Genomic DNA, 20,821 nt, shown 5'->3' with positions numbered 1-20,821 from the left:
GATTCCTGCAACTTCTATCGTAGTTGCAGTTAACCGACCATTATTGCTTATTTCACGTTTCGGGATGAGAATATCTAATCTTTTCACTTTTTCTTCCCTCATGAAACTTTTTACCTGAGTTTCTTACGTCTGAATTATCACTCAAGTCTGGTTATTTTTTGTTCATCCTGTGGCATAAGACCATTTATTTGATTTTGTTTTTCTGTATCTTTCTTTTCTTTTTCCATATTTTTGATCCTTCACAAAATTAACGCTTTCATTCCAACAGTTCATTTTTTCCCTTTACTTTACCCTTTTTTGGCCATATACTTTGATAGCACAACCGACTGCTGTTTTCAATAAATTCCATTCTTCAACAGTTCCTGGCTCATTCTTTGGCAATTTTTGCCTGATCAAATTTTGGGAGACACAGTCCCATTTTGTTTCCCTAAATCACTTCTGGCAGATTCCAGAACAGTTTCTTTGGTACGGTTGTGGTCAGTTACACGACTATTCTTCCCAAATTCAAGCTTGTGAACAGCTCATGATCATTCATTTTTAGAGATATTTATTATGTTTCTGTAGATGATAATATTTCACAAAATATATCCTTTATTTACTTATTTTGTTCTAATTAGCTTTGAGGTTTGAGCCTCATCACCAAATGCCCAGACTCATTAAAACCATACTTAAACTGCCTCCATATAATCAGACATATGAAGAGTTATGCTTTACGACTATGATGTGGGGCCCTGTGGTTTAGTTGTAAATGGTGGGCGTTGAAACAAAGAATGTGATTGAATCTCTGTCAGACCATGGATCTTGTGTGTGTGTGTGTGTGTGTGTGTGTGTGTGTGTGTGTGTGTGTGGTTTGAGGTTTTCGGACGCTAAACAGCGTGGTCAGCAGCGCCCAAACGCATAAAAACAGGAACACATGCGGTGAAGGGACGAAGACGGACAGCAAACAAGGAGAACGGCTCTAAGACACAGGCCTGACACAGTTCCAAATCCTCACATACAGAGGCAAGACAAGAGGAGAAGGAACGCACTAAAAAAGGAAAGGAAACACAAAGAAAAGAGAACAGAAATTGAAGTGAAACAAGTAGGTAATTGTGACTGGCGGACCTCTTACCTAAAGCCATTCACCTCTTAACGATGTGAAGGTTCACCATAAACAACAAGTGGTTTGAATTCCGCATTAAAATACAAATCCCTTTCCTCATTTGCACAACTGAGGAACCATCATTGTCAATCATTATTACAACTGAGATCTCGTAATGAGACTTGTTACAATGATAAATAAATAAGTCATCTGTAAATATGAAAGATTTATTTCCTAAAATTTTGTTCTCAGTCCCTAGCAGGGAAAACAGGGTGTTACACCCTAGATTTCATGTCTAACACCAATAACTTAAAAGGTAAAAGTACCTACAGAATTCTGCTACTCTAATTTTCCCATCTACCATACCAAAAATTCATGATTTTACTTCCAATGTAACTGTTACCTCTTGCTGATCAATTTCCTCAAGATTCTCTTCTTCATCAACATCATCAAAGTCAGCTGCACCTCTGAAAATGAAACAAATATTATACACAATTATTCATGTGACATATGTTAGAACACACAAGGCTGCACATTTATTAATAAACAGAAGAATTATATGAGTTCAGTCATGTACATGATTTTAAAAATCATGAGGGCAATTGTAGTGGACCATATCACCTTTTGAAGTGATGTGTTGTACAAGAATTTTTCGAACCAACAAATGATTATTTGTATTGTTTTGTTTTGTTTTGTTTTAGGGCACAAAAACAACTAGGGTCATTCATGCCCACATCCTGGGTTGGCTCAGGTGACTGTTAACATAGGGGGGTTATGTAGGGATTTTACTAACGAGGATCAGGTAGTGATTGTGGGTGGGGCTGGTAATAGTATTGGTAGGGATGGGGAGTATAACATAGATGGTGACCTGAAAAAGATAGCCACTCAGACTGGCAACACGAATGTGCATTTCGTGGAACTGTTTCAGCGTCACGATCGGCCTCATCTTAATACAGCCGTCAGGCGTAATAACATGAGACTTGGGGGTGCGCTGATGACAGAAAGCATGGGTCACATTTCAGTGGTGTCGGTGGAGTCTATCAGCAGGACGGGTTTCACTAGACACGGCCTGCACCTCAACAGGTATGGGAAAGGGAGGTTGGCAAAGCTTATAGGTGACAGCATAGGTGGGGTTGGTGGGATCACTCATGGGAAAATTCCTGCAGTAGTGTGTGTTAGAGCTGCACCTTTTTTAGATTGAAGTCAGCTGATAGGTATTCCTGCTTAAGGGAAGTCTCTCTAACAAGGGAATCACTTTTGACAAAGCTTAGGTATCCGAGTAATGAGGGAATTAGTATATTTCATCAAAATATACAAGGTATTAGGGATAAAGTTAGTGAACTGCTTATAGATGTTGACTCTGAAATCATTGGTATATCTGAACACTTCTTAAATAAGGAGATAATTCAGAGGCTTCCTTTTACCAGGATACAGGTTGGCTGGCTGCTTTTCGAGGAGCTCTTTGCGGTGTGGGGGAGTAGCCATGTATGTGAAAAACGGCATCGCATTTGAGTCAATTGATGTTTCAAAGTACTGCACTGAAAAGGTGTTTGAATGTTGTGCAGGTGTGGTTAAATTTAACGGAGTTAAACTTGTAACTGTTGTTATTTATAGATCCCCAGACTCCGATTTCACAGCATTTTTGCTAAAGCTAGAGGAGGTTCTTGGTTCACTTTATAGGAAATACAAAAAGTTAGTTATATGTGGTGACTTCAATATTAATTGTATAAGTGATTGTGCAAGGAAGAGGATGCTGGTAGACCTCTTTAATTCATATAATCTTATGCAAACCGTATTCTTTCCAACGAGAGTGCAAGGGAACAGTAGAACAACCATAGACAACATTTTTGTTCATTCCTCATTACTAGAAGGGCATTCTGTTAGAAAAAAGGTGAATGGCCTTTCAGATCATGATGCGCAAATTTTAACTTTAAAAGATTTTTATGCTGCAACGCGTGTTAAATATAGTCATCAGCTGTTCAGGAAAGCTGATCCGGTTGCTGTAGAGACCTTTGTAAACCTTATAAAGGAACAAGAGTGGCAAGTTGTTTATAGCGCTGAGACAGTAAACGATAAATATAATGCTTTTCTAAAGACCTTTCTCATGCTCTTTGAAAGTTGCTTTCCGTTACAACGTTTAAAACAGGGTACTAGCACAAACAGGCAGCCTGGGTGGCTGACTAGAGGGATAAGAATATCTTGTAGAACAAAGTGGCAATTATATCAAAACGTTAGAAACAGTCAAAATCTAAATGCAGCAGCCCATTACAAACAGTATTGTAAGGTGCTTAAAAATGTTATTAGGAAGGCAAAAAGTATGTGGTATGCAGATAGAATAGCTAAGTCTCAGGATAAAATTAAAACCATATGGTCAGTCGTAAAGGAAGTTGCTGGTCTGCAGAGACAGGTCGAGGATATAGGATCAGTGCGTAGTGGGAATGTCCGTGTTACTGTTAAGTCGCATATAAGTACAGTATTTAATAATCACTTTCTGAATATAGCAGGTGAACTAAATAGAAACCTAATTCCAACAGGGAATCATATAGCGCTCTTAGAAAAATGTGTTCCGAGACTGTTACCTGAAATGCTCCTCCATGATACTGACAAGAGGGAGATTGAGTTAATAATTAAATCACTAAAGACCAAGAACTCTCATGGATATGACGGGGTATCTAGCAGAATACTGAAGTATTGTTCTATGTATGTTAGCCCAGTACTTAGCCATATCTGTAACTTTTCCTTTAGGAGTGGTCGGTTTCCTGATCGATTAAAATACTCGGTAGTGAAGCCACTTTATAAAAAGGGAGACATTGATAATGTTGACAATTTTAGACCTATTTCTATGCCATCGGTGTTTGCTAAAGTTATCGAGAAGGTTGTATATACAAGGTTACTGGAGCATTTAAATTCACATAATTTGCTGTCAAATGTTCAGTTTGGTTTTAGAAATGGTTTAACAACTGAAAATGCTATATTCTCTTTTCTCTGTGAGGTTTTCGACGGATTAAATAAAAGGTTGCGAACGCTAGGTGTTTTCTTTGATTTAACGAAGGCTTTTGACTGTGTTGACCACAAAATATTACTGCAGAAGTTGGACCATTATGGAGTAAGGGGAGTAGCTTACAATTGGTTCGCCTCTTACTTTAAGAACAGAAAGCAGAGGGTAATTCTCCGCAATATTGAGAGTGGTAGTGATGTTCAGTCCCAATGGGGCACTGTTAAGTGGGGCGTTCCCCAAGGGTCGGTGCTGGGGCCACTGCTGTTTCTTATTTATATAAATGATATGCCTTCTAGTATTACAGGTGATTCAAAAATATTTCTGTTTGCTGATGACACCAGCTTGATAGTGAAGGATCTTGTGTGTAATATTGAAACAGTAACAAATAATTTAGTTCATGAAATAAGTTCGTGGCTTGTGGAAAATAATTTGATGCTAAATCACAGTAAGACTCAGTTTTTACAGTTTCTAACTCACAATTCAACAAGAACTGACATTTTAATCAGACAGAATGGGCATGTTATAAGCGAGACGGAACAGTTCAAGTTCCTACGCGTCCGGATAGATAGTAAGCTGTTGTGGAAAGCCCATGTTCAGGATCTTGTTCAGAAACTAAATGCTGCTTTATTTACCATTAGAACAGTATCTGAAATAAGTGACACTTCGACACGAAAAGTAGTCTACTTCGCATATTTTCATACGCTTATGTCGTATGGTATTATTTTTTGGGGTAATTCTTCTGATTCAAAAAGGGTATTTTTGGCTCAAAAACGGGCTGTTCGAGCTATATGTGGTGTAAGTTCGAGAACCTCTTGTCGACCCCTATTCAAAAATCTGGGAATTCTGACATTGCCCTCACAGTATATATTTTCTTTAATGTCGTTTGTTGTTAGCAATATTAGCCTATTCCCAAGAGTTAGCAGCTTTCACTCAGTTAATACTAGGCAGAAATCAAATCTGCATGTAGAATGCAGTTCCTTGACTCTTGTGCAGAAAGGAGTGCAGTATTCTGCTGCATCCATTTTCAATAAGCTACCACAAGAGCTCAAAAATCTTAGCAGTAGCCCAAACTCTTTTAAGTCTAAACTGAAGAGTTTCCTCATGGCTCACTCCTTCTATTCTGTCGAGGAGCTCCTGGAAGAGCTAAAAAATTAAGCAAATTCCGGTGTTACATTGTTGATTGTCTTCATTTAAACTTATGACTTGTCACCTGAATATGTTTTTTTTTCTATATTTCATTTTATCTGTTTCTAATATCGTGTTATAATTTCATGTATTGACTCGTTCCATGACCATGGAGATTTCTCCTTAATTTGGTCCCACGGAACAATAAATAAATAAATAAATAAATAAAAAATCAGAACTGTAGAACACAAAGACCAAGAGAGGAGTTAAAAATGATTACACATTAATCCCAGTTGATGGATGAGAAGACAGTTAAAAACAAGGACATGGAAAAAGATCTATAAAATATGACAGACAGACAGATGTCATGAACTAAAAATAAAATGTGTTTTCCATATTGCTACAACAGATAAAAACTAAAACACGATTGACAGCCCATGCGTCATTCACTAACACAGACAATAGCTCAGGCGGCAAACACAAACAATAACGTAAGTGGTTAAAAAAAGGGCATTCCGTCAGGAAATGGCAGACCGTCAAGGGTTGAGTGCAATGAGCACGAAGTGGCGGGGGAGCACCACTTAACAAATGGCAATGGCTAAAAAGACTGTGCTCGATACATAACCTAGCTAAAAAAATCTCCTCACAGCGAGAGAGCCAAGAGGAGTTCGTCCAAGTTGCCAGGAGAGGCTTAATAACCTAGAGCTTGTTCCCACGAACGAAGAACTCATGGCAATGCCAAAGTGACATCACCTGCTGACAGACGACAACATAGAGATCATCTGGGGGAATGCAAGAGCCAGCGGGCCGAGCTACCAGGACTGCAGACTTGGCAGCAGCATCAGCAGCCTCATTTCCCGTCATACCAACGTGACCCACATAAACATCACAGTGGCTCCATCAAGAGTGAGCAAGTGACAGCTTTCCTGGAGCCGTTGCACAAAGGGATGGATGGTGCACAGCACACAGAGGCTTTGAAGGGCACTAAGAGTGTCGGAGCAGATGACGCAATTGAAAAGCCTGTGTTGCCGGATGTACTGCATGGCCTGATACAGGGCAAAGAGATCAGCTGTAATATTAAGCAGTGTTCCGGAAGCCAATACCAAAAAAGGTTGGTGCCAATGATGAAGGTACATCCGATACCACGCTCAGTCTGAGATCCATCAATGTACACAAAGGTATTATTGCGAAGTTCCATGCAAAGGTAGTGAAACTTATGGCAATTGAGCGAGGCTGGAGTAGTGTCCTTAGGAAGCGAATGAAGGCCAAGGTGAACATGGGCCACTGCACGAAGCCAAGATGGCGAAGGGTTTACACGCACAGTGAAAGTTGCAGGTAACATGAAGTTAACTTGCTAGAGCATGAGCCAAAAGCGAACTCCAGGAGGTAACAGAAGAGGGACACACCCAAAACTGGTGATCAAAGGAGTCATTGAAGGAGGAGGCATACGATAGGTGGCCACGCATGGCAGACAAACAGCATGCATATCTGCTGAGGAGAAAGTCACGGTGGTAGGACAGTGGTAGTTCAGCAGCTTCTGCATACACTCTCAACTGTGCTAGTGTAAAATGCGCCAGTGGCTAAACGGGTGCCATGATGGTGGATAGTATTGAGACAATGTCAGAGGGACGTACCCGCAAATACATAAATGAAACACCCATAGTCTAGTTTCCAACAGACAAGGGACCGGTACAAACAGAGGAGTATTCCCCAGGACGTACCACTGAGGACACACAGGACATTGAGGGACCTTGTACAGTGGGCTGTCAGATAAGACATTGGAGGACCAAGAAAGTTTCCTACTGAGCATCAGCCTCATGAATTTTGTAGTTTCAATTAATGGAAGAGCAACAGGTCCAAGATGTAAAGACAGAGGAAGAAACCAACTGCGCCACCAGAAATTCATGCAAATGGTTCTGTCAGTGGAAAAATGAAAGCCATTGTCAATGTTCCACGAGTAATGACGCTCGAGGCATCGCTGAAGATGCAGTTCAATGAGACAGGTTCATGGAGAACTGCAATAGATGGCTAAATCGTCAACGAAAATCGAGCCAGAGATGCGTGGCAGGAGTCAGGTCATTATAGAATCAATGGCGATAGCAAAGACGATGACACTCAGGACGGGACACTGAGGCACACCATTTTCTGGATAAAGGTGTCCAACATGGGAGAACACATACATACCTTGAAAACTCTGTGTTCTAAAAAGTTCTCAAGGAAATGGGGCAGGCAGCCATGGAAGCCCCAAGCGTGGAGAGTATGGAGGATACCAGTCCTCCGGCAGGTGTCATAGGCATTCTCCAAATTGAATAACACGACGACAATCTGTGATTTTCACAGAAAACCAATCATGACATAGGTGGACAAAGTGATGAGATTATCAACTGTAGAAAGGCACACTCGAAATCCACAATCGTCCAATGGTTAGTAAACTGCAAGCCTCGAGCCACCATACCAGCCAGGCATGAATCTTAATGTTACACCACCTTCCAAACACAGTTGTTTAGAGAAATGGGGCAGTAGCTAGAAGGAAGGTGTTTGTCCTTACTGGGCTTAGGTATGGGTATGACAGTGGCTTCACACCAGAGTGTGCGAAACTTGCCCTCTGGCCAGATTCATGGTACGTATGAAGCAGAAAGTGCTTGAACACAAGAGAAAGGTGCTGCAACATCTGAATGTGAACGTGTCTGGCCCTAGGGTGTAGGATCAGGATGAAGTGAGAGCACGATTTAGCTCCCTCATAGTATAGGCAGCATTGTAGCACTCACGATTCTGAGAAGAGAAGGGTATTGCCCAAGCCGCCTCAGCTCGTTTCTGACAGAAGAAGGCAGAGTGATAGTGGGAGAAGCTTGAAATGTCTGCGAAATGGCAGCCCAAGGTATTGGAGATAACAATTGGGTCCACAATGACATTGTCTGCTGCTACAGGGCGGAAATTGGGGAATGGATCTTGGTCCCAGAGAGCCGCCAAGGGATGGCTCACACAACGGAAGAGGAAGTGGAACTGTTAGAAAAACTAGCGAATGAAATCCAGGTAGCCTTTTTTCTATCGCAAAGAATGTGACATCACTGTGCACGCAACCTATTTATAATGACTGCAGTTTGCCATCATACAATGACGGTTAAAAACTTGGAGAGCACATCTCCATGTGCGAATTGCATCATAGTAAGCCTCAGTCCATCAAAAGACTGGGACATGGCATGAAAAAGTTGAAATGTGAAGAATGGAACATTCAGCAGCAGTAAGGATAATGTTTGTAAGATATTCCACCCTATCATCACAACTGGGGAAATGTTGTTCATTGAAGGTCGCCAGGGAGGTGTAAAGCCTCCAGTCGGCCTTAGCAAGCTGCCGTTTGGGTGTGCACGTAGGTGGGGTAGGAGTCAGCAAATGGATAGCATATAGGAAATGGTCGCTCAAGTATGTGTCAGAGAGGAAAGACCACTTGAGACAATGGGCAAGCTGGGCAGTGCAGAAGAACAGGTCCAAACAGGAGTAGGTGTGTGTGGAGTCTGAAAGGAATATGGGTGCAAGGCAGAAAAGGTTAAGTTGATTGAGAAGGTCAGCCAAGAGGGCACCTCTAGGAATGGTTCTGGGAGAACTCCAAAGGGAATGATGCACATTAAAGTCACTGAGTAGCAGGAAGGGGTGAGGCAGCTGCCCAACAAGCTGGAGGTAGTCTAGCCTGGTGACACTGAATGACAGAGGGATGTAAATGGTACCAAGGGAAAAGGTCAAGTGAAGAAGGGAAAGGTGAACTGCAACAGTTTGAAGGCGGGTAGTCAGGGAGATCGGTTGACTACGAACATCGCCCTGTATGAGCATCATGACTCCCCCACGTCCTCAGGGGATTGGGGGTGGGGAGGTCAAAAAAGACCAGGAAGAAATGTAAGAGCTCAAAGCGGTCATGATGATGCAATTTTGTTTCCTGAAGGCAGAAAAGTGGACCCTGTGATTCTAAGAGCAGCCGTAAATCCTCTTTGTTGGATTGAAGACTACAAATGTTCCACTGGAAGAGAGTCACAATGAGGAAAAAAAATGAATATGTATCACCTCACCAGCTGCCGAGTGCCAGCCTTCGAAGACTCGCTGCTACAGGTCAGAGGCAGGAGGATCCTGCTCCATGAGGACTACAGAAGTGTGAGCACTCTCCTTCTGTCAGCCTGCAGAGTCCAGGGCAGAAAAATGGTTGGTGGTGTCTGGTGCACACTGGCGACACTGAAGTCGGCCAGGTGAGGGTATCATGTGGTTACACTGTCGAAGAGGATCTTCGAGTTGGCGGAGGAGAATACCTTTTGCCTTTGTTTGACTTCTTTGAGCCTTTCCAGTTGGCACAGAAAGACTCAGATGTTGGTTGACTGGAAGGACATAGGAAGTCTTTGTGGGAGTACCTTCTGTCTTTCTGACCTGCCGGTTGTGCAACTGGTGACTTCATCCTGCAATGTGAAAGTTTGGTAGTGTGTTGCAGAGGTGGAGGAGGAGACAGGGATGCTACTGTGATGCTGTGTGATTTCACAACCGTGATGCTAAATTTGAGGTCACATGTCTGTGTGGCCATATTATCCTTTGTGGAGCGAGATGCAGCAAAACCAGTACTGCACGTGCCAGATGGTAGACTGCAGGATTTCCGACTAGCCAACAACTTGCGAGCGACCGAGTAAGACATTTTTTCCTTCAACCAGATCTCCTGGGCAGCTTACCCATTGAGATACATGAGACACTCGCAGGAGGCAGCGGCATGATCCCCACTGCAGTTGATGCAGCTTGAAGAATCAGGTGAATGTTCTATCATTCTCATGAGCATCCCTACCACAGGTCACAAATTTGCGTAACGATTCAGATTCAGAATATATAGTCTGACTGTGATAACTTCATAACCTGCTTTGATCTCTGATGGAAGAACCATTCTATCAAAAGTGAGAAAGATAGTATATGTGGGCATAAGGAGCATACGCTTTTTTCATCACCCGATGGACTGCTATGACATCCTGATCAGAGAGGTACTTTTGGATTTCTGCCTCGGTCAGACCATCAAGCACTCTAATGTAAATAACACCACAAAAAGAATTCAGCGTTTGATGGCCCTCGACACGAACAGGTCAGCCATGCAGAAGTGAAGCTGCAAGTAGCTGCTGTGCTTGAGAATCTGAAGTAGTTTCCAAAAGCAAAGTGCACTGCGTAAAAAAGAGCAGGATTTCACAGGGCTAGCAATTGCATCGGCATATTTCTGAATAATAAACAGATTGACAGTAGCAAAGAACAAACTGTTTTCAGTATGTGAAACAACAAGGAACCATGGTGCAGCTGGGATGGTCTTTGAATTGTTAGCCTTATGCCGTTTAAGTTTTGCAGCTGCTGACTGTGAAGATGATTGGCTCATTGTGAGAAAATCCCCATGATTGTAAGCGTCTCCAATGACGCGCTCCTTCCAACTGGTGGCCTCCTCCAGAAGGGGTCGCACTCACCTTAAGTGATTGTTTACACGACAGATCACACACCCTGAACGCCTGACAAGAGGGACCAATCAGCAATTTCGGAAGGTAGCAGCTCAGGCAATCACCCATCCTTGGGCCTGGCTTGGACCAGGGGGTATGTGCAAACCCTTCCTGTCGATCCAGGGCTGGGAATTACACATTACCCTGTCACCTGTTATGCATCAGATGTCTGGGGTGGCCTTCAGGAGCACAGAGGGAGGAAGGAGAAAAAGAAGAACTCAAATGCCGAAGCGGAGGAATGATAGGATTAGGTGAGTGGAGAGGGGGCAAAAAAAAGAGGAATGAAAAACAGTAGAGAGTATTCTGGTACTGACTAACAAAAATGCAGAATACATTTCCAAAAACAGCCCAGACATGTTCCCCAAGGGATGGGAAAAAGAATGGCAAGAGGATAGACATGCAGCATGGAAGGGAAAAGATGCTGCAAAGGCTGGGACCCCGTGGTAGCTAAGCATGAACCCACCAAAGAGTGGCGAGCCCACTGGGGATGGGATTCTAGATTAATGAGCAAGTGGTTTGTTAGCATTTCCGCCATGGATGAATTACATTTTCTTAAGATTCTTCCTATGAATCTAACATTGGCATCTGCTTCAGTTAGTCTTGTTAGGATGGTTAGGACGTGTGCATGCTGTGTGCAGATGCAGAATCAGCTGGCTGCAGTTTGCAAAGAGCTGAATGTGCCTTTGGCTTCAGTCAGCCATTTTCAGGCTGCTGCCTCAGGGTATAGTGGTGTCAGGGATTCTGATGCATCACATGGGACACCTCAGCTATTGCTTGTTTTGACCAGGGCTCTGCTTCGGAGGCACATCCTAGTGTACCCGACATGTTATATCCACTCTCACAGAAGGTTGAGTGGAGAGTGGTAATTCTTTCGCATAGCTTGAAGCGAAGGGCTGCCTGGCCCCAAACATTCATGCTCAGAGTGGAAAGGTGGCTGCTCTTTCAGAAGGGTCTGAGCAGGCACAGGGGGAGTAGAGGTCCATTAGCTATCAGGAGGTCCAATATTACGCACATTATGGAGCCCCTTATGTTCAGGGGTGGACAGAAAGCCAATGTGCACACAGTAACAGGAGCAGGGGGCTTCACCCGAGATGCGTAGGCAGGCTTGCCTGCCACTACTGAGCGTGCAGGGTGCCGTTGCCTGCAAGTTGTGACTTATGTCGGCACCAACGACGCCTGTCGAATGGGTTATGAGGACATCCTCAGTTCATAAAGGTGGCTGCTGGAGATAGTGAAGACTGCTGATCTCCTGTCTGGGGTGCAAGCAGAGCTCGCAATTTGCAACGTTTGTTCGCAGAGTTGACCAGGGTCCTTTGGCATAAAGCCGAATGGTGGGTCTCTGTGACGGTCTTGGCTGCAGATTTCTAGACTTGTGTTATCATGTGGGGATTTGTAGGACTCCCCTTGATATATTAGGGGTGCACTACACAAACGAAGCACCCACTCGGGCAGAAGGGTACTTGTGGAGTGCACATGAGGATTTTTTGGGGCAGGACAGTAGTTTGAGGTGCTCTGATGAACATTCGCCAGTCGATATGCAGTACGGGAAGTCAGGTGGCATTCAGAGTAAAGACACTCCGACAATCAGTAAAGTTCCAGAATTTACTGCCATCCAGGAAAGTTCTCGTGCTCAAATTATTCTTGGGACCAAAAGGTGGCTGTAACCCAAAGTGGAAAGCTCCGAGATATTTAGTGAATCTTGAAATAATTGTTGGATATTTTTACTGGAAGCACAACTCGCTGTGACAGTTCTCGATTCGTTCAAAGAAAGTGTACAGTCAGTAGCGCAGAAATACCCACATCATGCAATACAAGCTGGAGGTGACTTTAAGCTACCATGTGTAGACTGAGATGTCTATGGATTCATTGGGAGATGGTGGGAGGTACAGACAGACAGTAATGCGAAATACTTTTGAACACATTTTCTGAAAACTGTCTTGAGCAGCTCGCTCAGCAACCCACATCAATGAAAATAGGTTACATCTTGTAGCTACAAACAGGCCAGACTTTATTGTAAATGTCAATAACAATAATTTAAAAAAAGATGCAATTATGACATCATTACAGTAACAAAAGTTAATAAATCAGTCAAGATAGCTAGAAGAGTGTCTCTGCAAGATAGATGGATAAGCAGTTGTTAGCATCTCACTTAGACAGTGAACTACCATAACTTAGTTCCAGTAAGAGGGACATAGACCAATTATGGGGAAAGTTTAAGCAGAATCTGGAGAGTTATGCACCTAGTAAGTGGATAAACTTTAGTTCCACTATGACTTAATATCAAAATTCAGAAGATGCTAAGGAAGCAGAGGCTGTTGCACACTCAGTTCAAAGAGAATGTGCAAATGATGACAAGCAAAGGTAGATTTGTGCATCTGCGAGAAGCATACAACTACCACCATCACACCTTAGCAAAGGATCTGGCAGTGAACCTGAGAAAAATCTGGTCCTATGTAAAATCACTAAGCGGGCCTAAGACTTCCATTCAGCCCCTTGTTGACCAGTATGGTGTGGCAGTTGAGGATACCAAAATACAAAATGAAGTTTTAAACTTCAAATTCAAGAAATCATTCACACAGGAGAATCGTACAAACACACCACGATTTGACAATCACACAGACTCCTGTGTAGATGACACAGTAATACGTATCCCTGGTGTAGAGAAACAACTGAAAGATTTGAAAACAAATAAAATACCAGGTCCGGATGGAATCCAAATTCAGTTTTACAAAGAGTACTCTACAACACTGGCCTTTTAGCTAGCTTGCATTTATTGTGAATCTCTTACCCAGCACAAAAAACCCAAGCAACTGGAAAAAAGCACAAGTGACTTCAGCATATAAGACAGGTAAAAGAACGGACCCCCAAAATTACAGCTCCATATCCCTAACTTTGGTTTGCTGCAGAATCCTTGAATATATTCTCAGTTTTAATAAAATACACTTTCTTGAGAGTGACAAGCTTATGTCCATGAAGCAGCATGGTTTTGGAAAGCACTGCCCATGTGAAACACAGGTTGCCTTTTTCTCACATGTTAGACTGCGAACTACGGATGAAGGGCAACAGGCAGATTCCATATTTCTATATTTGTAGATTTCATATTTCTAAATTTTCATTTTACATGCTGCCCCACTGTAGGCTGTTAACAATGGTATGCACATGTGAAACAAGAAGTCGTAAAGCCACTCACATAACTGTTATTTTAAGTAATAGAACCGGTATGTTGTCCTTGATGGTGAACGTTCATCAGAGACTCTGTTATATTTAGGAGTGTCCCAGGGAAGTTTTTTTTTTTAGGGCGCAAAACTGCTATGGTCATTAGCGCCCAGTCCGTGACTTAGGAAACAGTAAAAAACCGAAAATAGAAACCAGCAGCAATGCGGACGAAAGTCATAAAATTGGAGAAACTAAAAGCAGAAGGAAGGCTTAAAAATCCACTACAGAAAGGGGTTGGTTGTCCCCAAAAAAAGCTTCAAATGACTGACGTCATTTCACTGTCACTAATAAACGCGAGAACGCGATCGGCCGAGCGCATGTCATCAGCTAAAATGGACGATATATCAGGCGACAGCTGTAGACGGGCGTGTAACGGAGTAAAATAGGGGCACTCAATTAAAAGGTGTCTTACCGTCCACAGCTGAGAGCAGTGGGGACAGAGTGGGGGAGGATCGCCGCTTAAAAGATGTTGACGGCTAAAAAGACAGTGCCCTATTCGGAGTCTACTTAAAATTACCTCCTCCCGACGACGCGTTCTGGAGGAAGAGATCCAAGTACAAGGAAGAGCTTTCACGTCCCGCAATTTATTATGGGGAAGTGTCGACCAATGTGCGTACCATAAAAAATCAACACGATGATATAAAACGCTCCGTAGATCGGCGAAGGGAATCGATTGAATAGCTGGCCGAAGAAGAGAGACGGCAGCCTTGGCTGCTATATCGGCCGCCTCATTTCCACAGATACCAACGTGTCCCGGGAGCCAGAGGAACGCCACCGAGACGCCCCCCAAGTGGAGCAAGCGCAGACAGTCCTGAATCCGGTGGACCAGAGGGTGCACAGGGTAAAGAGTTTGGAGACTGAGGAGAGAGCTGAGAGAATCTGAGCAGATAACGTACTGTATCCGCTGATGGCGGCGGATGTAGTGGACAGCCTGGAGAACAGCGTAAAGCTCCACAGTATAAACCGAACACTGGTCGGGAAGCCGAAAGTGATTTGGGGTGTCGCCAACAATATAGGCACTCCCTACACCTAACGATGTTTTCGAACCATCGGTGTAAATAAATGTGGCTTCCGTCATTTGTGCACATAGAGCAGCAAATGCCCGACGATAAACAAGTGAAGGGGTACCATCCTTGGGAAATCGACAAAGGTCACGGAGCAGGCAGATCCGGGGACGGAGCCAAGGCGGTGCTGTACCCCAAGTTGTCAAGAAGGTTTTAGGAAAGTGGAAGGAAAGAGAATGGAGCAGTTGATGGAAGCGGACTCCCGGTGGTAGTAGGGAGGAGGGGCGGCCTGCATACCCTACATCAAAGGAGGCGTCGAAAAAAATGTCATGGGCTGGATTAGCAGGCATGGAAGACAGATGGCTAGCATAACGACTCAGAAGGACTGCTCACCGATTGGGCAGCGGAGGTTCAGCAGTCTCAGCTTAAAGGCTTTCCACAGGGCTGGTGTAAAAAGCTCCAGACACTAAACGTAATCCACACTGGTGGATAGAGTCGAGACGCCGAAGAATAGACGGCCGAGCAGAGGAGTAGACTATGCTTCCATAGTCCAATTTCGAGCGCACTAAGGCGTGATAGAGGCGGAGAAGGACCACTCGGTCCGCTCCCCAGGAGGTACCATTCAGGACACGGAGGGTGTTGAGGGATCGCAGACAGCGAGCCGAAAGATAGGAAATGTGGGAGGACCAGCACAGTTTGCTGTCAAACATAAGACCCAAGAATTTAGCGACATCTGAAAACGGAAGGTTGACAGGTCCTAGATGTAAGGAGGGTGGAAGAAACTCCTTACGTCACCAAAAATTAACACAAACGGTCTTACTGGGAGAAAAACGGAAGCCGGTTTCGATGCTCCAAGAGTGGAGGCGATCGAGACATCCTTGAAGACGTCGTTCAAGAAGGCTGGTCCGTTGAGAGCTGTAGTAGATCGCAAAATCGTCCACAAAGAGGGAGCCCGAGACATCAGGAAGGAGACAATCCATAATTGGATTTATGGCAATGGCAAACAGTACAACACTCAGCACGGAGCCCTGGGGTACCCTGTTTTCTTGGGAGAAGGTACGGGAGAGAGTAGTGTTCACCTGCACCCTAAATGTGCGCTCTGCCATAAATTCGCGAAGAAAAAGGGGCAGCCGACCTCGAAAGCCCCAAGAGAACAGTGTGCGGAGGATGCCTGTCCTCCAACAGGTATCGTATGCTCTCTCCAGATCAAAAAATATTGCTACCGTTTGGCGTTTCCGGAGAAAATTGTTCATGATATAAGTGGAGAGAGCAACAAGATGGTCAACTGCGGAATCCGCATTGGGCAGGTGTTAAAAGACTGCGGGATTCCAGCCACCAAGCTAAACAGTAATTCACCATACGCTCCAAAACCTTACAGACACTACTCGTGAGAGAAATGGGGCGATAGCTAGAGGGGAGATGTTTGTCCTTTCCAGGTTTCGGGAAAAGTACTGTCGGTCCAAATTTGATTATAAAGGCGAAGGAGGTAACGCAGACTATGGGTTGATAAATGCAGCAACATTTGGATGTGGATACCATCCTGTCCTGGGGCGGAGGAGCGAGAAGAAGAGAGTGCATGTTGGAGTTCCCGCATGGAGAAAACAGTATTGTAGCTTTCGCGATTTTGAGGAGAAAGCAAGATGTCGCACTTCCGCTGCACGTTTCTTCGGGAGAAACGCTGGCGGGTAATTTGAAGAGCTCGAAATCTCAGCAAAGTGCTGACCCAATGAGTTAGAAATTGCGACAGGGTCCACTAACGTATCATGCGCGACAGTGAGCCCAGAGACCGGGGAGAAACTAGGCGCGCCTGAGAACCGTCGAAGCCGACTCCAAACTTCCGAGGAGGGAGTGAAGGTGTTAAATGAGCTAATAAAGAATTTCCAGCTTGCCTTCTTACTATCGCAGATGACACGACGGCATCGCGCACGGAACTGCTTATAGCGGATACAGTTGGCCAAAGTAGGACGGTGGCGGAAAACGTGAAGAGCACGTCGCCGCTCACGTATTGCGTCACGGCATGCCTCGTTCCACCAAGGAACTGGGGGGCGCCGGGGCAATTCGGAGGTGCGTGGTATTGAACATTCCGCAGCTGTAAGAATAACGTTGGTAATATGTGTGACCTCATCATCGATGCTGGAAAAGTGACTGTCATTGAATGTCGCTAGAGACGAAAAAAGTGTCCAATTGGCTTGGGCAAACTTCCAGCGTCGAAGGCGCATATATGGCAGTTGAGGCTGCAGTCTAAGGACACATGGAAAGTGGTCACTGGAGTGTGTACCATCAAGAGCGAACCATTCGAAGCGCCGAGCTAGCGGAACAGTACCGACCGCAAGGCCCAAATGAGATAAATTTGTTGTGGAGGCAGACAAAAATGTGGGGACCCCAGTGTTGAGGCAAACAAGATCCGCTTGGTGGAAGACGTCTAGCAATAGTGAGCCACGTGGACAAGGATGTGGAGATCCCCAAAGCAGGTGATGGGCATTGAAGTCCCCAACCAGCAAATAGGGGGGTGGAAGCTGACCAAGAAGATGAAGGGGATCAGCTCGTGCTATTGGTGTGGACGATGGAATGTATACAGTACAAAGAGAGAACGTGTATCCAGAAAGGGAAAGACGGACGGCGACAGCTTGGAAGGAAGTGTTTAAGTGGATTGGGTGATAATGGAGAGTATCATGGAGAAGAATCATGAGTCCTCCATGGGCTGGAGTGCCTGCAACAGAGGGGAGATCATATCGGATGGACTGAAAATGAGGGAGAACAAAGCGGTCATGGGGACGCAGCTTTGTTTCCTGAAGACAGAAGATGACCGGCGAGTAGGATCGTAACAGGATCGACAATTCATCCCGACTGGCTCGAATGCCGTGGATATTCCAGTGGATAATGGACATAGGGTGAACAGAAAATGGAGGAATGTGACCAAAGTTGCTGTCAACTCAACGACTGCTCAGAGCTTGCGACCGACAGCATGGAATGGCATTCAGCCGAAGGCAGAAGATCCTGATCCATAGGTTGTTCAGGAGCAGCTCCTGCCACCAGCGATCGGCCGGTTGATCGGCCGCCAGCAGTGCGCCTCAGCGACACAGAAGACGGCCGAGGGCGATTTCCGCCAGGTGGTGCTGTAGATGGGACACGCCTTGGCGGAGAAGGAGATGAACTGGGTTTCTTTGTAGCCTTCTTGGAAATATGATGTTTAGAAGGAGGAGGAACCGATGGTTGTGAAGTTGGGGTACGTAAAAAATCTTCACGAGTATGCTCTTTTTTCGAAGTCTTGGTGTCTGACTTTTGGGCTCGAGATTTAGCAGAACCCGATGAAGGGTGAGCCATAGAGTGTGCAGGCGAAAGTGGTGAGGTTGAACGGGCGATCTTTGCGCTGGCCGATCTGACGACCATGGCACTAAAGGTGAGGTTGCAAGTCTGCGTGGCCGCCTCCTTTGTTGGCCGAGGAGAAGCAAGGACAGTGCTGTATTTTCCTGTCTGAGGCACGGTGGGCTGTCGACTGGCGAATAATTTTCGAGCAGCAAAGGTCGACACCTTTTCCTTCACTCTGATTTCCTGGATGAGCTTTTCGTCCTTAAAAACGGGGCAATCACGAGAGGAAGCAGCGTGGTCACCCATACAGTTGATGCAGCGAGGGGATGGAGGTGGACAAGCGCCCTCATGGGCATCCTTGCCACACGTAACACATTTGGCCGGATTGGAACAGGACTGGCTGGTGTGATTGAACTGCTGACACCGATAGCAACGCGTAGGGTTTGGGACGTAAGGGCGAACGGAAATTATCTCATAGCCTGCTTTGATTTTCGATGGGAGTTGAACTTTGTCAAATGTCAAGAAGACAGTGCGGGTTGAAGTGATGTTCATGTCAACCCTTTTCATAACTCTATGAACAGCCGTTACGCCCTGGTCAGATAGGTAGTGCTGAATTTCTTCGTCAGACAATCCATCGAGGGAGCGTGTATAAACGACTCCATGCGAGGAATTTAAAGTGCAGTGCGCTTCAACCCGGAAAGGGAAGGTGTGGAGCAGTGAAGCACGCAGCAATTTTTGTGCCTGGAGGGCACTGACTGTTTCTAACAACAAGGTGCCATTCCGTAATCTGGAACAAGACTTTACAGGACCTGCAATTGCGTCGACACCTTTCTGAATAATGAAAGGGTTGACCGTGGAGAAGTCGTGACCTTCGTCAGACCGAGAAACAACAAGGAACTGTGGCAACGATGGAAGAACTGTCTGTGGCTGAGACTCAGTGAACTTACGCTTGTGAGCAGACATAGTGGAAGGTGAGGAAACCATTGCGGAAGAATCTCCCATGATTACCGGCGTCTCCGATGGCAAGCTCCTCCCTTGTGGGGGCCCTCTCTGAGGGCACTCCCGCCTTAGGTGATTGTTCACACCTCAGGTCACACCTCCCGACAAACGGACGGAGGGACCAATCGGCACTTTCGGAAAGTATCAGCTCGGGTAATCACCCCTCCCTGGGCCTGGCCGTTACCAGGGGGTACGTACGTGTCCTACCTGTCTACCCGGGGCGGGGAATTACGTGTTACCCCGTCACCGGCTACGCACAAAAATGCGTGGGTCGGCCTTCAGACACGCACAGGGAGGAAGAAAGAGAAAGGGAAAAACAAAGAAAGAGAAAGGAAAGAGGAGAGGTCTCAAACGCCGCAGCGGAGAAAAGGGTAAAGAGAAGAGGTAAGGAAAAGAGAAGGACAAGGGAAGGATGAAGACATACAAGCAGAGAAGGCGAAGAATGCGGTACATTTACGAGCGTCCGTCTCCGGACGTAGGCACAAACCATACTCCCAGAGGGGGAGAAAGGGAAGGAAAGAGCCAGAGGTGAGGGGAGGAGGGGCGAAGATGGGGGAGAGGGAAGGATGCGGAAAAGGAAAGTATGCAGCCCGGAAAGGAAGGAGAGCCACATTAGCTCGGGGTCCCGTGCTCGCTACGCACGTATCCACAAAAGAGTTGTGGACCCCCTGGGGGGACATCCCAGGGAAGTGTGATAGGACCACTGTTGTTCTCTACACACATAAATGATTCAGTAGACAGGGTGGGCAGCAACATGCAGTTGTCTGCTGCTGATGCTGCTGTGTATGGAAAGATATCGAAGTTAAGTGACTGAAGGTCGATACAAGATGACTTACACAGAACTTCTAGTTGGTGTGGGGAATGGCAGCTAGCTCTAAATGTGCAAAAATTTAAGTTAATGTGGATGGATAGGAAGAACAAACCGTTAATGTTCGAATGCAGTGTTAGTGGTGTCCTGCTTGACAAAGTGAGGTCAGTTTTAGTTATGTCATGTTCCGTAGATCATTTCCCCAATTATTTTATCGATATGAAAGTCAGATTGCATGTTATATATACACACACATGAATAGTGCTAAGGTCTGCCTCCGTAGCAAAGCGGTAGCGTTACCGCCTACCACACAAGGGGGCTGGGGTTCGATTCCCGGCAGGGGACTGGGTGTCGGTCTCGTCATCGTCTACCATTTCTGAAACAGAAACTCGCCCATGGAGTAGGAGTTGTCCAAAAGAAATGATTTTAAGCTAGATTTAAAACTTGATCTGCTAGCTGTCAGACACTTTATGTCGTTGGGAGAATGATCAAAGATTTTTGTTGCTGAACAATGTACTCCTTTTTGAGCAATTGACAGCTTCAATAACAGATAGGAAAGGTCATTTTTCCCACTAGTGTTGTACGTATGAACATCACTGTTCTTCGTGAATTGAGATGGATTATTTGTAACGAATTTCATTAGCGAATATATGGACACTGATGGTGTAGTTAAAATACCTAACTCCTTGAAAAAGTGTCTACATAACGTCCTTGGGTGAAACCACTACTTATTGTCAGTGCCCTCTTTTGTGCAATCAATACTTTATGTCTAAGTGGAGAGTTACC

The 20,821-nt window shown here is 45.1% G+C and overlaps 1 protein-coding gene across 2 annotated transcripts in view; it reads right to left on the bottom strand.

Annotated features, from left to right (window-relative positions):
* The window catches only part of LOC126203973 (DNA-directed RNA polymerases I, II, and III subunit RPABC2), a 99,323-nt gene that overhangs the window by 33,039 nt on the left and 45,463 nt on the right, over positions 1-20,821 (bottom strand). For both annotated transcript variants that reach the window (XM_049938392.1, XM_049938393.1), the window contains exon 2: positions 1,485-1,548. In XM_049938392.1, the coding sequence (XP_049794349.1) occupies positions 1,485-1,548 (64 nt within the window). The remainder of the gene's footprint in view (positions 1-1,484; positions 1,549-20,821) is intronic.

The sequence above is a fragment of the Schistocerca nitens genome, chromosome 9, assembly GCF_023898315.1.
Source record: "Schistocerca nitens isolate TAMUIC-IGC-003100 chromosome 9, iqSchNite1.1, whole genome shotgun sequence".
NCBI classification, from domain to species: Eukaryota; Metazoa; Arthropoda; class Insecta; order Orthoptera; family Acrididae; genus Schistocerca; species Schistocerca nitens.
This window is presented reverse-complemented; position numbering and strand designations above follow the sequence as displayed.